Source organism: Drosophila subobscura, chromosome J (genome assembly GCF_008121235.1).
Source record: "Drosophila subobscura isolate 14011-0131.10 chromosome J, UCBerk_Dsub_1.0, whole genome shotgun sequence".
Taxonomy (NCBI): domain Eukaryota; kingdom Metazoa; phylum Arthropoda; class Insecta; order Diptera; family Drosophilidae; genus Drosophila; species Drosophila subobscura.
The window spans coordinates 9,221,982-9,238,418 of record NC_048532.1 but is presented as its reverse complement, the minus strand read 5'-3'; the positions used below and the strand labels follow the sequence as shown (position 1 = coordinate 9,238,418).

The 16,437-nt window shown below is 45.0% G+C and overlaps 2 protein-coding genes across 7 annotated transcripts in view; one reads left to right on the top strand and one right to left on the bottom strand.

Moving 5' to 3' along the window:
- The window catches only part of LOC117895876 (junctional adhesion molecule A), a 97,477-nt gene that overhangs the window by 1,283 nt on the left and 79,757 nt on the right, over positions 1-16,437 (bottom strand). The window contains exon 7 of one of the 3 annotated variants that reach the window (XR_004648964.1): positions 3,178-3,590. Coding sequence is in view for 2 of the 3 variants with exons in the window: in XM_034803874.1 (XP_034659765.1) it covers positions 3,274-3,590 (317 nt within the window). In the remaining variant the exon portion in view is untranslated. Of the gene's footprint in view, positions 1-742; positions 3,591-16,437 lie in introns of those variants that run through there. The other 2 variants (XM_034803874.1, XM_034803875.1) reach the window with 2 other exon arrangements.
- LOC117895878 (FAS-associated factor 1-like) lies at positions 13,781-16,059 on the top strand. 4 transcript variants are annotated; one of them, XM_034803878.1, is made up of 5 exons: positions 13,781-13,848; positions 14,970-15,094; positions 15,161-15,289; positions 15,344-15,601; positions 15,661-16,059. In XM_034803878.1, exons 2-5 carry the CDS (start codon positions 15,029-15,031, stop codon positions 16,036-16,038), a joined length of 831 nt encoding a protein of 276 aa, XP_034659769.1. In that variant the 5' UTR covers positions 13,781-13,848; positions 14,970-15,028; the 3' UTR covers positions 16,039-16,059. The 4 variants fall into 4 exon arrangements, with proteins under 4 accessions (XP_034659769.1, XP_034659767.1, XP_034659771.1 ...); XM_034803876.1 differs by having other exon boundaries at positions 13,784-13,848; positions 15,344-15,610; positions 15,670-16,059; XM_034803880.1 differs by having other exon boundaries at positions 13,789-13,848; positions 15,347-15,610; positions 15,670-16,059.

Here is a 16,437-nt window from a genome sequence, read left to right as displayed (position 1 = left end):
GAAATGAACTTAAAATAACTAAACTTAAATGAAAGGAACTTAAAATGAAACATAAATTGCAAGTGAACTTCACACTGTGACAAGTTACCTGTGTGTCCGTTCACTTAATTTGCCCTGAGAGCAATTAGAGACTGATGCATGTTCTTTGTTTTGACAACACATCGCAAGGACATCAAATGCAAATTGTTGTATAACTCACATCCGTGCAAATACTTACTCATTCCATGCCCTCTGCCCATGGCCTTTTGCACACCCTCTGCCCGGGAGCAATCTGTTCGGGTCGCATAAGCTATGGCTGTCCATAGTTGTTCTATGGTTTTTCCTTCTGTTGTTTTAAGCCTTTTCGATTTATTTGCTGACCCAGTTTTCAACACCAGCCCCACAGTTCCGGAGGAGTTCCTTTCACAGCTCCTGCTCGCCTGCTCGCCGGCTCTCCTGGCCCAAGCTGTCCATAATCCAGCGATTACATGTGACACACGCATACGTTGCAGCTTATTTTTCATTTCTTGGAGCTGTCGTTGAGTGTTGGATGGGAGGGCCGGGCCAGCTGTCGTATTCCCTTGTAGTTTGCATAAATAATTCAACAGTTCATAGCGAAGCCACCCACACTCCCCCCGGATCCCATCTGCAGCGGCTAATCCCCCGAATAAAAACGCCACGATTGACTTAATTTTTAAATAAAAAATTTTAATCGTATCTCATTTCGCTGTTGTTCTGTTTGCTGTTGGTTGTTGTTTTCTTGCTCTCTCTGGCGACAAACAACAATTGTGTTCTTTAGTTATTATTGCTATTTGTTTATTATTGCAATGCTTTGCTATGTTTTTATATGATGTCAAACTCGTACGTGCCTGACTTTCTGCACTTGCAAAAACATCCATTCGACTAGTCTGCCGCTTAGTACAACTCGTAGTTAATTCAACAGTTAAAAGTAGTGGGTTTTTATCTTCGTTTTATACAGTTCGATTGTTTTATTAAAACTATTCAACTATGCAGTATGGTGTGCCTGGGGGGCTAATGCATAGTTATCGGCTCTCACTAATTAACTTTAATATACAGGAATTACTTAGTTGATGTCCTACGATTATATAGATTTATGTACTGCGCTCGAAATGTTTACGGCAAATGCCTGCGGGCTTATGGCATTACCACTTCAGAATTACAAATTGGCTGGCTGGCTGGCATATGTATTTATTCACACTTAACTCAAATCTCTATGTGTAGCTGCTGGCTATCTGTGTATGCGTATCCTTTTGATTGGTTAGCTGCAGTTTCAGATGGATAAAACAGTCCCCGAAAACCGGCAGGTTGACAGGAAAACTGCGATACGAATGGATTGGTATTTACAAATGTATTTCGAGGGAATTGATAAGTTCGGTTATTGATACAGACAGACGGACTGGAAGATCTGCGCTATGGATCACTTCTCCCATTAATATGAATATGTATCCTGTGCAACTGCTTTACTGGCATATATGGGGGGAATGTACATTAACATTTATGATACAATTTGCCCGATAACACACACACGCACACACATATAAAATCGGCTTACGACTAACATTATTTTTACAGCTTAAATGAAATTAATATAATTTGTTCTGTCCTTCCGCGGCCGCAGAAAACACAATGGAAATGCATAATTTGGAATTATGTTTCAGTACAAAAAGTAGATGGGAAGCAAACACACATCAGTGGCGTACATTTTAATTGGCCAAACGATCTCAATGGGTTTTTATGGTGGCCAGTTTTGAGTTTGGTTCTTGCTTGATTTGGCTAACAAATTGTGTTTGATTTATCCCCTGTTAAGGGCAGCGAAATTGTTGTTTTTTAATTAAAACAATTATGAAACTTTTATATGGTGTGTGTGTGTCAATCGGATTTTTATTGCAACATTTTTTGCACCACCAATCGAAATTGTATATTCTTTTTTCAACCACATTTCACATAGTTGGAGTATCGTTGCTTAATACAATCAATTTAAGCAATTTGATAAGGGGACCAGGGGAATTTTGTTACGCGTAATGGCATACTTATATGCTGTACCGGCACTTGTGTCATTCAATGTAATTAACTGCATTTTTTAAATAATTATGAAAAATGATTACTCAAAGAATTGGCCGTCTAATAGAGACATCAAAAATGTTGTAATTAAAGTTGGAAACGGAAATTAAATAAACTTTTCAGCTGCCAATATTATCGAAGAAAACATTGACCAATTCTTTCCATCAAATCTCTCTCTGCATTTTTGGCACTGAAATCAAAGTAGTTTTCACCTCACTGTAGAATCTCGTGGAATTATTGAATAGTGACACTAAATGCCGTGGCAATAAGAAATAAATAAATGGATTTGCTTTCATTTTCTGCCTTTTTTGGTTTTGTTTGAGGGAGGGGAAAATCGAATTTACATTTGTGTTGGCGGAAAATTGCGCAGTGCAAATATTTGCATGATATTGATATGGCATCAAATTGAATGTTTTATGGCTCGATGCTGCTGCTGCTGCTGTCTGCTGGCAGGCAGGCAAGGCTACGTTTTTATCTAATTATGGAATATGGAGCTTCTGCACATTATTTGATTATTCATTAATATATTAAAAAGAGTCCCCGCCGCTGGCCAAAGAGATTACTCACTCCTATCGTACTTTTGTGATACATTCTGTTTGCCTCTCTGCATTTATGCAATGCTGCAATTACGTTTAAGTTTGCTATTTACACTCCACTCCCACCCACCACTGTGGTTTGTTTTGATTTCTGTTTTCCTTTTTTGTTGTTGTTTAAACATACACATTAAACGGTAATCTATTGGCTTACACACATACACATATTTATATAGACGCTTACAATGCTTTACAATGGCGGTGGCAAGAGGAAAGGGAATCCAGAATTAATCCCATTCGGTTGGCTAATTATATTTTAATTAACAGATTTCAATGACGGTTGAAACATATGCTGGAAGTCAACGAATTTTGGAGCTATCTTTGGACTGCATATGTCTTGGGGAATGCAGATTTTAGTGTAGAGTTTTTATGGTTGCAATTACTACGCCATTGTGCCACATTGTGTAGCAAATGCTGAGTGCTTCCACTTTGAGTACTTTCTACATAGTTTAAAACTGACACACTTATGACTGAATAGCAAACACTCAATTGCCCATTCACTCGGACACTCGCTTATACTCACTTGCACGCTTTACACATTTCATGTGTCTCCTTACATTACGCTATGTAGTTGTGGTTGCTGTTGCTGTTGCTGTTCGCCTTTGTTGCCTCCATTCGATCATCTGTGACAGTGGCGTTTGGCCTGGGATTGAGCCAGGGTCTGAGTGTTGCCGTGGCTTGCGGCTTGGCGGCAGCTGGCGACCGCAGGGCAACGCTTTCTCGATGTGGCCGTGGCAGTTGCACTTTCACTGGCCGCTGCCGCTGCCGCTGTTGCAGCTGCTGCCCCTGGCAACTGAGGTGGCAATGCGGCTGTGCATTGTTGACTGTAGCACAGGACGAGGGCCAGCAGCAGGACAATTGTCAGCCAATTGTACTGACAACCGGATGAGCCAGTTTGCATTGCCTCCGGATGTTCACCTGAAATTATGGCCCGAACTAATTTCAACTTTATTGCATTGTCTTCAGCTTACATGTTAAATTTGTACTTTGAACAATAAGACACACACACACACACACACACACACACACAGAGATGGGGGTAAATAAAAGCAAATTATGTACGAGTACGGGCAGGAGCAGCAGTTCAAGGAGTATCTAGGACTCCGGAGTACGATGAGGTTGCTGGAGTCGAGTCAGCGTGCCGTAACAGACACAGACATTGACCGGCTTCAGCTTTCTCTCGACCGTCTTTATTTGTTGCGCTCTGTTTGGCCCCTGAACAGGGAACATGTTTGTGCATAAATATTTAATTAATGCTGCAGTGTTTGGTCGATGCTCGAGTAGAGTCGGGGGCCAGCCACCCTCCACCCACTCTCTGCCCAGCACACACAAAGTCCCGGTCGGTGTCAGTCGAGGCGTATGAAATATTTAAACATCAAACTGCCGGCCACCAAATAATTAGCTAATTTCTCTGTAGCAGGTCTGGGGTCATTAATAAGTTCATTGCTCGACAGGATGGATAGTCTGTGCTGCCATTTGCCCATTTCCCAGCCCAGATTTCTTTGGGAGAATATCGCTTAATTGGCTAAATGAAGTGGCAATGTTACACACTCTCAGATGGACAGGACGGGAGAGGACAGGACACACTCGTTGAGTGGTCGATCCATTGGCACTCCATTTGAACGATGAATGGTGCACGCGAGGTCGGGCAGATCAAACAAAACGGGGAAAAAATATATATGTATAGTCGGGAGTCCCCGTACCCTGTAATAAGGTTCCTTCGAGCTTTAACTGTATGCATCACAATGAGAGCAGACAGACAATGGTTGGCATAACCCTTGAACCATTTAGTCCCTTGGGCACTATTCGAGCCAATACAATATACCCCGAAAAGTATCTACTCTCCAGTGGGCAGGTTTAAGCCAGCCCCTCCCACAACACCTTGACGGACCTCAGCACAAGGACATGTATCAATTACATGTGTATGCACAGTGCACAGTTTACAGCTCTTCCTGCCATTCGCCCTCCGCCCTCGGCGGATCCTCGTGTCCTCGTAATTGATTGAGCAGCATTTTTCAAGCAATTAACTTTGGTACTCCACTCGTCAGCGTACAATGTGCAAACAAACAGCTTAGATTCAGTGGATGTGTTGATTCCCACTGATGTAGTACATCTCTGATGCATGTATGAAAGATGTTAACAGATGGTCTGCTCCCTACCCATTCAAATTCGGTTTCTGCGGTTTGGGATGTTGCACAACAAGATGGCCAATAAATTTGGGTACCGCATTTCGCTATCTCTCCATTTATCTATATACTTCCGAGGGGCACCAACATATCACGCATACGCATTGTGGGGGAGCAGCGTGGGAAGCAGCAGCAGCAACACCAGCAATGGGCTGTGTGTGTGTGCCACAAGACACTGTATTTGTTGACAGCACAGGAATTATTAATAACGTACGTGGCCCACATAATTCATCATCATGGGGCACAGGCACAGCGAAGACAGACTCTCTCTCTCGCATATGACCCTGTGCTCTCGCTCTCGCTGTGACTCTGCTGTCGCTCCCCCCAGCCACTTCATAGCTTAAATATCTTTGGGGGCTAAGGCTGTGAAAACACAAGTCAGAAGCCGGCTTAGCCAAACAAAGGCGAATAAAGTGCACAGGCGATGGGCGGATGAGCAGAAGCAGCAGCAGCAGCAAAAGCAGTGGCAGGCGGATAGCATGAGCGAGAAGGAAGTAAATCGTGTAAGACGCAGAGAGGAGGTGGATGGAATCACAAAAAAAATGGAAACTGAAATATGCAAAATTAGCGTTGATGGATTTTCAGGAAGGAAACCGGTCATGGGGCTTGGCAAGAGGCGGCCGGAAGCAGCTAAGCAACTACCAAGCTGCAGACACACACATCTACAGACATAGAGAGACAGAGAGCGGGAGAGCGTGGGACAAATAGAAGCTCAAGGACGCGGGACGAAGGACGACTCCTTACTGCAGCAGCCAGCCTCTGCCTCTGCCTCTGCCTTTGCCTCTAAGCTGCATGCACGTAGTTTTTGAGTGTTTTTACGAGCAGCTTTGCATACTTTGGCAGTATTTTTACATTTTGTTGAACGCGTTTTGTTTGTGCCGAAGGAGCGCTGCGCTGTGTGGCAGCCAGCCACTTGCTCCCTGCCACTTGCACCCGCAAAGTGCAATTGAAGAGCGACATAAAGCAGCGATTTGACTGCGGCTAAGCGCCATTCAATTAGGCCACAATTGCCTCGCTTTCTTTCATCCAAGCTTACAGGCTTCGCTTCCTTCCTTCCAACTTCCTTCATGCTGCCTCCGCCCTCTGACAGCGCACTTTCAAGGGACTTCTTTCAGGAGAACCCAAATCAATCATACAGTTCATTAACAGCAATTGTTTCGTGCTCAATTGAGCCGATAAATGTTAAATAATTCCCATTATCAAGTGCAAACAAGTGCGAAATAGCACAAAAATGTTGATTGCTTTTAATTTGTGATTTACTCTCGCTCTGCTGCTGCGACTTCTCCTGTGCCACTGTGCCCAATGCCACTTAACACTAAGAGGCTCTCAAGTGTCCCTAGCTATTTATTTAAATATCTTCTTATTTGCACAAGCAAAACAGAGAAAATATTCGGTGGCTTGTTCAAGTAAGCGAAACCATATTTCGGTAATCAAAAGTAGCCAAAAAGTCTTAAGTGATTTCTGCTCAAAATATACATCAATTTCTCATAAATCCTTCACTTACTTAGGAGTTGTATAAATCTTTAAGGAAACTTTAAAGCAGTAGTGTGCATTCCTTTTGTATTCCCCATAAACTGTCCTTGTTCGCTTCTGCTTTGCTTTTCCCTTGGCATCAACTTGGAGTGGCTTCGTCCTGGTCAAGCATGAGTTCGACTAATCTATTCAGAAATGTTTATGCCATGGCAGCCAATTTATGGTGCAGTATTTTTCAACGAATATTTTCACTGGCGATGAGCTCCACCCTCCCAACTGTTCGGAAATGGGTTAAATGGCCTTGCTGCTGCTCAGTGCAGCTGGCTGGCAAACAACTGGCCAGACCCCCGTTTGGTCTATTGTTCCACTCTTCGTGCTTTTCAATTATGCATTAAACTATCGCATACACATCGCAGCGGATATAAAAACGCTTTGCCGCTGCTGCTTGACACTGTGCACATCCGGCTGGGCCGTGATAAGCATTTTACGGGCTTTATCGCGGGCGCATGCAACGTCCGAAGTGGGTGGCGTGGCATGGCATGGCCCGAGGGCTGAGATGGCTGGCTGGGCTGCCTGCCTGTTGAGGTGGCATGGCATTCCGAGAAGTTGACTGCTTTTTATTCTCCACTTTGCTGCAAGTTTATAAATAAAATGTGCATATGTGACACTCGCGCACGCAACGGTGGCAGTTACAGGGCAGGGAAACAGCCAGCAGGACCAGCACCAGCACCAGCAACAGGGCGGGGCAGCAAATACCAGCGCGTGAACAAAAACCGGAAGCCATGCATCGCAGGCAACTCCGCTTCGCTCAGGCACCACATCCATGCCATCCTTCATTCGGCTTTAGTATTGTTTTTGGCCACACGTTGCGGCTGGCTAAAAGTTGTGCCTCGCCTTCCGCGCTCTTGTTTTTCATTCCTCGCTGACATTTACGTTGCTGTCATTAATTTTAAGCTGCCTGCTTTTTGGTTGTGGGATTCCTGCTGCGGCTACTGCTGCTACTGCTGTTCCTGCCCTCTTTGCCCTGTCCAAATTACAAGTTATCCGGCTGAAAGAACTCAAGCTCCAACTTCAGATGCAAACTGCAACTCGCATTTACATTTACATTTTCATTTGGCATTCAGGATTCAGGATTCACCTACGCCGCTCCTGCCAGCGTGTGGGGCGTGCCAAATTGTTGTGAAAATCGAGCAGAAACTTTTCAGCATTTAAGTGATTTTTTACACAACGCCAAACATTTGGATTACGGCTTTAGTAGCGAACCCTTCAGAGATTTATTTAAGTACGTATGAGACGTGATTATCTGACAATCCCGAGAGTCTGCCAACAGCCAGTCAGCCTAGCATTCTGTCATATTTATACAGTGACATTCCCAAAGCTGTGAATGCCAGAAAGTCAATTAAAAAGCCCTACAGAGATTCCCTCTATCAGCAGCTCAAAGACAAGCAACTAAGTTGCTTCAACAAGAGTTGGGAAAAGTGAGCAACAAACACTTATCATTGACAGTCCTTGTCCAAAAGAAAGGAGCTATAAGGCAATTCAGCAGCATTTCTGCAGGTATAAAATATCTTTTTCTCTTTTGGGCAAAACTTTCAGAAGAAACTCTCGCTTGAAACTCTGGTTTAATCAGTTAGAACGTCTGTCTAAGCCCTAAAATAGGGAATGAGTCGCCGTGGCACTGTGTCGCAGCATTTCGCATTCAAAATGCAATTTAAAAGTTTTCATTTTCATCTTATTATATACAAAGAGATGTACATATATACATATATACATACATATATCCGAACCAATTCCCTTTTATTTTTCTTGTACATTTCGTTTTGATTTTATTTGGCACAAAACTATTTGAAAAGTTTTGAATTTAATGCGCAAATACGTATTATGTGCCCCTCAAACTGTCAGGAGATCGCTACGCTGCTCCCCTCTCCTCTCCGACTATCTGCTATCCCGTCTGTCTGTCTGCTCTGACTGTCAGACCTGACTGTCGTCCGGCATTTGTCTGACTGTAATACATTCTAACAATATTGTCGTTTGTCGCAGAGTCTCGTTTCGTTTCGTTTCGTTTGGTTTCGTTTCGTTGGCAAAGTTTGTGCAGCTAGCCTGGCTGAAATAATAATTGAATGTCACTTGAACGACAAGTTGGTGCTTGGGCTCGGCACTGCGATTGGGTTTGGGGCTGGATCTGAGGCTGAGGCTGAGACCGAGGCTGAGAGTTGCGAGGCTGGGAGCTTCGAGGCCGTGGCAGCTACCAACCAAACTACCAAACAATTTTGTCAAAGTGACAAAATGCCGTACGGAGGCTGCCAGCCATCCGGTTATCCCTCTATCCTTCCAGCTAGCCAAAAAACTTGTTTTCACAGGCTTAGCCAAGTCTCTATGTATGCATGTATTTTATCAGCGGTTTTGCTGGCTTTTTCGACTTTGTTCGGCTGCAAGTGAATTCTCAGGAGCAGCGAGGATGGGTGGCCTGGGGTGGCTTGGGGGGTTGGGTTTTAGAATTTCAATTGAATTTTGAGCAGCTCAAGGGGAATTTTTAATTGAGCGCAGGCAAATCTTTCGCCCAGAGCAGACCGCACACATAGTTTTGTTAGTTGCAGCCAAAATCCAAAGCCAAAGCCAAACCCACCAAAACCCAAAGCCAAAGTCGGAGCCAAAGCCCAGGCCAAAAATCTAAGCCAAAGCCAGAAAGCTGTAACCACATTTTAAGTCCCCGAAAGCGACTCATATAAATCACGAATGAATTAAGTGTGGCCCGACCTGTGCTCCATTCCCCCTAGGAGCAGCGTCCCTTTGTAGCTTTTTGTGTTTGGTGTTTTCCTGCTCGTCTTTTGGCGTTCCTTTCCATTCCTTTTCCTTTGATAAACTTGAGACGTGCGTCCTTCTACGTGGGTGTGCACACACATACACACACATGTGTGTGTTTGTTTGCGTAAGTCAGAGCCAAGTCAGAGCATGGGGCGTGGAATGGCTGCGGCTCTGACTCTCGCCGGGATGCCCTTTGCCGTCCGTCATTTGAGTCATTGCGGTCAAGGCATTCGCCCCATTCACAACACATCTTTCGCCCCCCTCTCTCTCTCTCTCTCTCCCCACTCTCTTTTTCCCTCTGTCTTGGCTTTAATACTCGTCTGTGGCTCTTTTAATGCTTTATTTGCACGTGTTGACGTTTATCTCGGTCCACACACAGATACAATTCTCGTTTATCCCTTGCGAACATTGGATTATCGGGGCCAAAAAAGTTTTGCCAGGCCAAAAGCCGAAATGGAAATGTGGCCTGAACTTGGTGGCCCCCCAAGGAGATTACCCAACAAATTGTCCTGCTAATGCGACGCTCTCAAAGGGGTCGGGGAGGGGAGTTGGCTAAAATCAGAAAGTGTAAAAATGAATTTCGCAAGCAAAACTAGCACAGCAGGACACTCACTGCACACATCCTTCGCTGCAAAAGTTTCGTCTATAATGAAATTAATTGAATGTCTCAACCTCAATCCATCCTCCCTACTATGTTGTGGCCCACGCAATTTGGCAACTGTTTGCTGATTTGTTGAAATGTTGATGCACATTAGGCCACGTTTCCCTTTCGAACAGGGGGGAGTGGTGTGGTGTGGTGTGGGTGTTTGTGTGTGGTGTGTCCTTGACGACGCCTTGCCTTTGGCAGAACGACTTGGATTTGGATTGGGACGCACACACATGTGGCCAGCAAATGAAAGTTTGTCTATGCAGCGCCCCAACGCCTCTAAGCCCTGACTGTGCGGGCATGTCGGGGTGTGTGCTGCCAGTGTGTGTGTTGACCTATCAGTTTACGTGCCATTTAGCACTCAATTAAATTCGTACAGCGCAAACACACAGGAAGGAACACCCGAGAAGGAGCAACCGAAGCAAGAACGTTTAAGTAAATGTGCGCTCATCAGCAGCAGGGAGAGAGGGGGGTAACACGGAGCACAGAGCATGAACCCAAGGACACAGAGAGCAAGGGCATTCAAGTAAAGAAGGATTTGCAATGGCAGTCCAATCATTGGCCGCCCTGGCATCCCTTCGCCTTACTTCCACTTCCTGTTCCACTTCCTGTATGTGTGCTCTCCTCTTCGGCTATTAATCAAAGCTCTGCTGAACGTTCGTTGAAAGCAATTTATTTCGTTATCGAATGGATGGATGTGCTAAAAATTATGCAAGCAAAGCGAAATAAAGAACATATCCAGTGCTGCAGCTCTGCAGCTCAACAGCTCTCTGCTGTCTCATGTTGCACTCTCGAGGAGTGGCATCTCAATTCAGCCCTGAACAGGCTTCAGCCTCAGTGCAAGGCGTCTGTCAACCTCAGCGTGTGCTGTTTGCTCTAATTAAATGTGTGTGAGAAGGTCTGCTGCCTCCCATTCCATTTCCACATGGGACATAATTCATATTTATCGATCCAGCCAGCCATTCAAATATTTTATTATTTAAATTGAGATTGCTGCCAGCTGTTTGCCAACTCTGGCCGAGAAATAAATGAGTTTCGGTTTAGTTTTCAATTGGTTTCCGTTTTTCCTGTGTGCAGCAGCCCTAAGATGACACAAGCTGCTAAGTGCTACACACTCTTAGTGCCACAAACTCGACCAATTGCTGATTTATCTGTTCGGTTTTTATCAAAGTACGTCCAGACATGGTTCTCCCGCCACCCATCTCCCGTTTGCACGTCACAAATTGCGTATACGGACTGAAGGCAGAGTGTTTGTATGGGCCTATTGATTTTGCGACGCTTGATTAAACAACGACAGCAAGCGCTCAAATCTGAACGCGCTTTGCAATTGAGTTTCATCCTCGTGGCCATTACGAGTGTAACAAGCAGCCGGCAATCCAATTACGATGCTGTTTCTGGGCCACAAACGTAGGCCGACTACGACTCCTCCTGCTGATCATCCTCCTCCTGCTGCTCCTGCTGATTGGCTGGCTGTCTGAGTGAGTGACTGACTCAATGACTGACTAACTGATTGGCTGGCTGAGTGCCTAAATGATTGCCAAATTAGCCAAAAGTGCACTTAGCATTAAGTTGAAGCGAGCTTCCTCCCCCACCCATCGACAGATTACCCAATTTGATTTGTTAACTGATTTCCCTGACAGTTTTTAAATAATATCTACCCGTTCCTCTATCGAAACCAATTTGCATTCATTTATATTCAAGGCAAACTGCCGTTCTGGGCAGGTAATCCAATCCGGACGACCTTTCATTATCGGACATTCTACAGGAATTTAAAATTCAAGTCCTTATGGCACGAGCCACAAGCCCCTCCTGGGCTGCCCACTTAAATTTTGGGTAAAGTTTATGCTGTCGATGTGCGCACCATTGAAACCTGAAACGGTGACAATTTTGGGGCCAAGAACTTTACCGTTTGCCGTAACAATATGTTGTGGGCGGGCGGGTCCTCTGTCCTTTTCCGCTGCACCCGCTCCCTCTCCCTCTCCCCAGCTCTCTATACTTCGAAAATTGCGAACAAAACTTGCCAACTGGGAGATATTCTCGTATCGTGGCCATGTTGAGCATGCCGCATGCTGCATACAGCGTTTACCTGTGTGCGTGCTGCCTCAAGTGCCCTCCATAAGTAGTCCTGTTGTATCCTGTATCTATCTCCAGCCAATCCACCGCCCCAGCACCACCTCAACCGCCATCTGCATGTGTCTGTGTCTGTGGCTGTGTATGTGCGAGTGCGTTTAGTTACAGCATTTTGTGGTAAGTAAAACATTGCTGCCTCGCCTCGAGTCACATGACACACGTACGTACAGTTCGCCTGTACTTTACCTTTGCACACATGTGTAAGAAAAAACCAGGCAACTAACCCACAAGTTGCACAAGTTGCATTCTGGGTCATCTTTGGACAGGCCGCCCCTGGGGATGGAGTGGACGAGCAGGCGGGGTGTGGCGTTGGTCTAGCAAACAGCGTGAAACCGGCGGTGAAACGGAGACGCTGGCTGTGGCACACACCACACGAACTTCGCAGCGGTGCACCTCAAATATTATTACCAGCACAGTAGTGCTAGTACAGGCAGCACTGCTGCCACTTGCATGCCAACTGGACATGTATTAGGACCAACTTCAACTCGTTATCGTTGGCCAGGACACGGCCAAAGTGGTGGTCGGCGCCCCACGATTATGGCATCAGGGAATGGAATGTTGTCTGCTCAAACCTCTTTCAAGGGCTTGCTCATACGTTGGTATAATTGAATTGTGTTTTGCTGGAAGGAGGAGACTTGTGCTGCAAAATGCGGCAAAGGCGGCACAGCTTAGTTTCCAAGAACTACCAATGAGCTACGTGGGTATCTGGCATTCTTTTTCCAAGAATTCAGTTATGATTCTCACTACCGCAGATGGCAAAAATATTCTCGAATTGATTAAATGACTCCAGGAAACCTTTAATTAATCACAAGATTACATTTCTTTTGTGTCACTCTCTGCTTCACCCTCTTTGATTCTGACTGGGAACATTGTGCTTGTGGCTGTTGCAATTATGGCAGTCGAAATGCTGGCTACTTATGGCGGTCAAGCAGCGCCAGAGACACACAGAATGAGGAGTGTACCCGCAGAGATTATTCAGCATGCAGAATGTTGCAGATGATAATGATGACGATGACGTTGAAGGATACGCGTAAAAGAGCCAAGAAGAAGTACAAATTTAATCCAATTTCCAGCAAACGAGTTGAAAACGAGTCCCGCACTTGAGGGTGGAAAGTTCTGTGGTTAAAGTGCCCGGCAAAATGATGACATATTTACAGTTGTGGCAGCAGCAAATGTTGTGCAGGGAGTGCAGCGGCATAATGAAATATTACGTACAAAATGTTGGAATACAATTACGAACAATAAGTCTGCATATGTATAATGCAATATGCAATACTCATACATATCGCCATACACAAAGAAACGTGCACATTTTTATTTAATTTTTTGGTTGCAGCTCCATTTGTTGTTGTTCTCTGAAGCGCTCTTGAAACTTTGTACAGCGCACGCAGCCGAGCGCTTAATTTGCAACATTTCTTTGTCACAAGAACAAGAACAAGAACATGCAACAGCAGCAGCAGCAGCCGCAGCAGGCGGCAGGCGGCAGCGACAGCAACAACGCCAACATGTTGTCGTTGGCACGCCTTCAAGGCGGCAACGGCAAACGGCAATGGCAACGAGGACGACGACAACGACAACTCGCACATTGTAAATAAGATGTAATAATTTTAAAACGCAAAAACCTAACAAAAAAGAAGCAACAAAATCGTTGCCCAGATGCTGTGCGGGGGAAGGAGCGGCCTTTTTGTATGCATGTCTGGGCGCAAAAAAAAAAACACACGACAACAGAAGGGAAAGATTTGATCCATAACGAAGCCAACAATACCCTCACTTAGAGATGCTCTTCTGTTACGATATTTACTGCGATTGTTTGCCTATTGTGTCACAGATAATATCGATACTCACTTTGATACTGTCATTAAAATTCGCTCGCTCGTTGCTGACACAAAAAATTGTTACACTTTTCAAGAATTTCTACATTCTGGGCATTTTCTGCATTGGACTCGCTACGAGGGTAAGTAAAAGAAAGGCAAACCTATTAGGCCACGAGGGAGAGAGGGGTACGGCAATGGTGTCGTCATCATTGGCACACACCCACATACACAGGCACACACACACACACACACACACACAATGCATGTTGCAATTGACAGCAAAATGGCAGGCAAAAGGCGCAGCTGCTGTCGGCTCTCGTGGTGGTGCAGCAAGAAAAGCAAGGCAAGGCGGTATCCACACACCCCCCCAAAACGCCTCAGCTGCCCACACTCTTCAGTCCCCTGTCCCCTGCAGTCGCACAACCCCCCCTGCAGTCAGCCGGAAGAGGCAGCGCAGCTGCTGCTCATGCCCAAAAAACCGTTCCGTAATTAAGTGCTGCCGGCAGCTCATGTGTTTGTGTGTGAGCGAGAGTGGGTAATGAGAGAATCCCCCCAGCATGGTGGGCGTGGTCTTGAGTCCTGACCCACAAGCAAAGATCCTGCTTAGCCATTTGTTCTCCCATTTAGTTGGCGTTTTTACTCAGCCTCGAGTGCAATATATTTTCAACTTTAAATTGGAAATTCCTTGAACAAATACTCGCAATACTCGAGCTCTGGCTTGCTGCTGCCATCCGTTTGTTCGCTTCATTATCATCCCAGCTGGATTGTTTCTGCTCAAGAAGAGTAAGTAGTATCTTTGCTTTCTGGAATTGAAGGGCCAAAACAAATTGGAATTGTAACTTTGAATGGGCTAAGCCCATCCCGCGGGGATGGCCGACAGGCAGACCAACAGCCAACAGGCTCTCCGTCTCACAGTCCTCACTGCGCTCAGACCTGCGCTGACATTTCGATATCAACTGACAGAATCCCAGAGAAAAAGTTGGCCAGCAGCGAAAAGGAAGAAACGAAACGTCTCGGAAAAATAGGGACAAACTTGGCAGCGATAAGCGGCTAAGCGGAGGACAATTGGAATACGGCCAAGAAGCCCCCTTGGACCTGTCCGGACGTACAAATCGGTTTCAGTTTCACCTTTTTGCTTGCACACAAATCGTAGCTAACTTTTCGTGTCACATTCTGTTGGGCATTTTCTCTGTAAAATATTGACAGTTGATTCGACTTTACATTTCATATTTGTTTCCTTCTTTCAAATATCCTAAATCAGTAGCCTTGTGTTTTCTTTCACAGTTGAAGAACAGAATTTTGTAGTGGAGTAAAATAAACATGGAGACACCTAATCAGAGCTTGATATCTTCTGGAGAATTAAACACGGCTGAAAATAACAACAACGTAAGAAAGATTACATTTCAGAATGAATTTTGTACCCTTTCATGGATTTTAAACTGTTTTATGAAGGAAACACCCATGGAGATAGACCAGGCTAACAACTGCAAGACATCCGCTGAGGTACCACCCACACCTGAACAGAGCCTGAGCGAAGAGCTTCAGAAGATGAACACTTCCACTGAAGAGAATATAACCAAGGTAGGAAAGGTTTCTGGGCCCATAATTATGCATTGATTGTTCAACTTTTTCAAGAAGAAAACCACCGTGACCGAGGTTCGGCGTACAAATCAACAATCTGAGACGTTGATCAACGATTCGAATGTCTCTTTGAGTGACACGCTCTTGAGCTCTGCTTATAGGCGTCGCTGTCTAATTGAAGGCCATGCACAAAATGAGATGGCTGCCATCAAGCAGTTTAAAACGAACTACAATCTTAAGTTTGGGCAACCCTATCCCAACTTCTATATGGGTAAACTGAAGAATGCACTGAATGAGATCAAAATGCAGCCATTAGCACAGGTTTGTACTCGTTATCATTCGAAGATACATTGCATATGAAGCCTTGGTTTTTTTTGCAGAGAAAGGTGCTGGCCCTGTTCTTGTACAATGGGAAGAGTATTCGGTCCAATATCTTCTGCAGCCAAGTGATGAGAGACGACTGCATCTTGAAGATATTCAGCAAGTACTTTCTGCTCTATGGCTGGGACGTAACACAGCGAGGCCATGCAAAAGAGATGTACGATCGCTTGTTCAAAGTGCAACGCAGGGCAGCCAAAATGTTGCGGAAGATCAAGCTGGACGACTTCCCTGCCTTCATGTTAATTTGTGTAGAACGCTCTGCTGGCTTTCGCCATCGCCCGAAAGTTATAAACGGCACTAACGAATCGATCGCGTTTGAGATCGAGCTTATGAAGTGTGTTCAAGCCTTTCGAAAAGTCACGGAATAGCCTTCTAAATTTAACAATAAAATATCTTTGACTACGGAGGGCAGAGCTTTTTGAGATTGTCCCTAAATCTTTTTCACAATTTAGCCAAATTTAGGTGAAAGAAAGCTCCACAAAGTACTCGGCTTTTTGTATGTAGATATGTACATTGGGATGTATGCATGTGCATTCCATTTAGTTGAAAAGTAAGCACCGCCCACGCAGGCACACGAACAAAAAGCAAAACCAAATGAAATGAAAATTTGAACAAACGAGGAAAAAGTGTGCAGAGGGTTTTTAGTTGGTGGCAAGCGTTTATTTTCAATTTGCTAGCGAATTATTTGCCCCGCATACACACCCGCACATGTGAGGTCCTGCTCTTAGCCATTGTTTTAGCCAGCAGCTATATTTTAAGGTTATTTT

Excerpts from the sequence above, each read along its gene's own strand:
- LOC117895878 (XM_034803878.1), top strand. The coding sequence starts at position 15,029 with ATGGAGACACCTAATCAGAGCTTGATATCTTCTGGAGAATTAAACACG. Across the intron at positions 15,290-15,343 it reads CTGAAGAGAATATAACCAAG|AAGAAAACCACCGTGACCGA; the intron begins GTAGGAAAGGTT and ends AACTTTTTCAAG. Across the intron at positions 15,602-15,660 it reads ATGAGATCAAAATGCAGCCA|TTTTTGCAGAGAAAGGTGCT; the intron begins TTAGCACAGGTT and ends AAGCCTTGGTTT.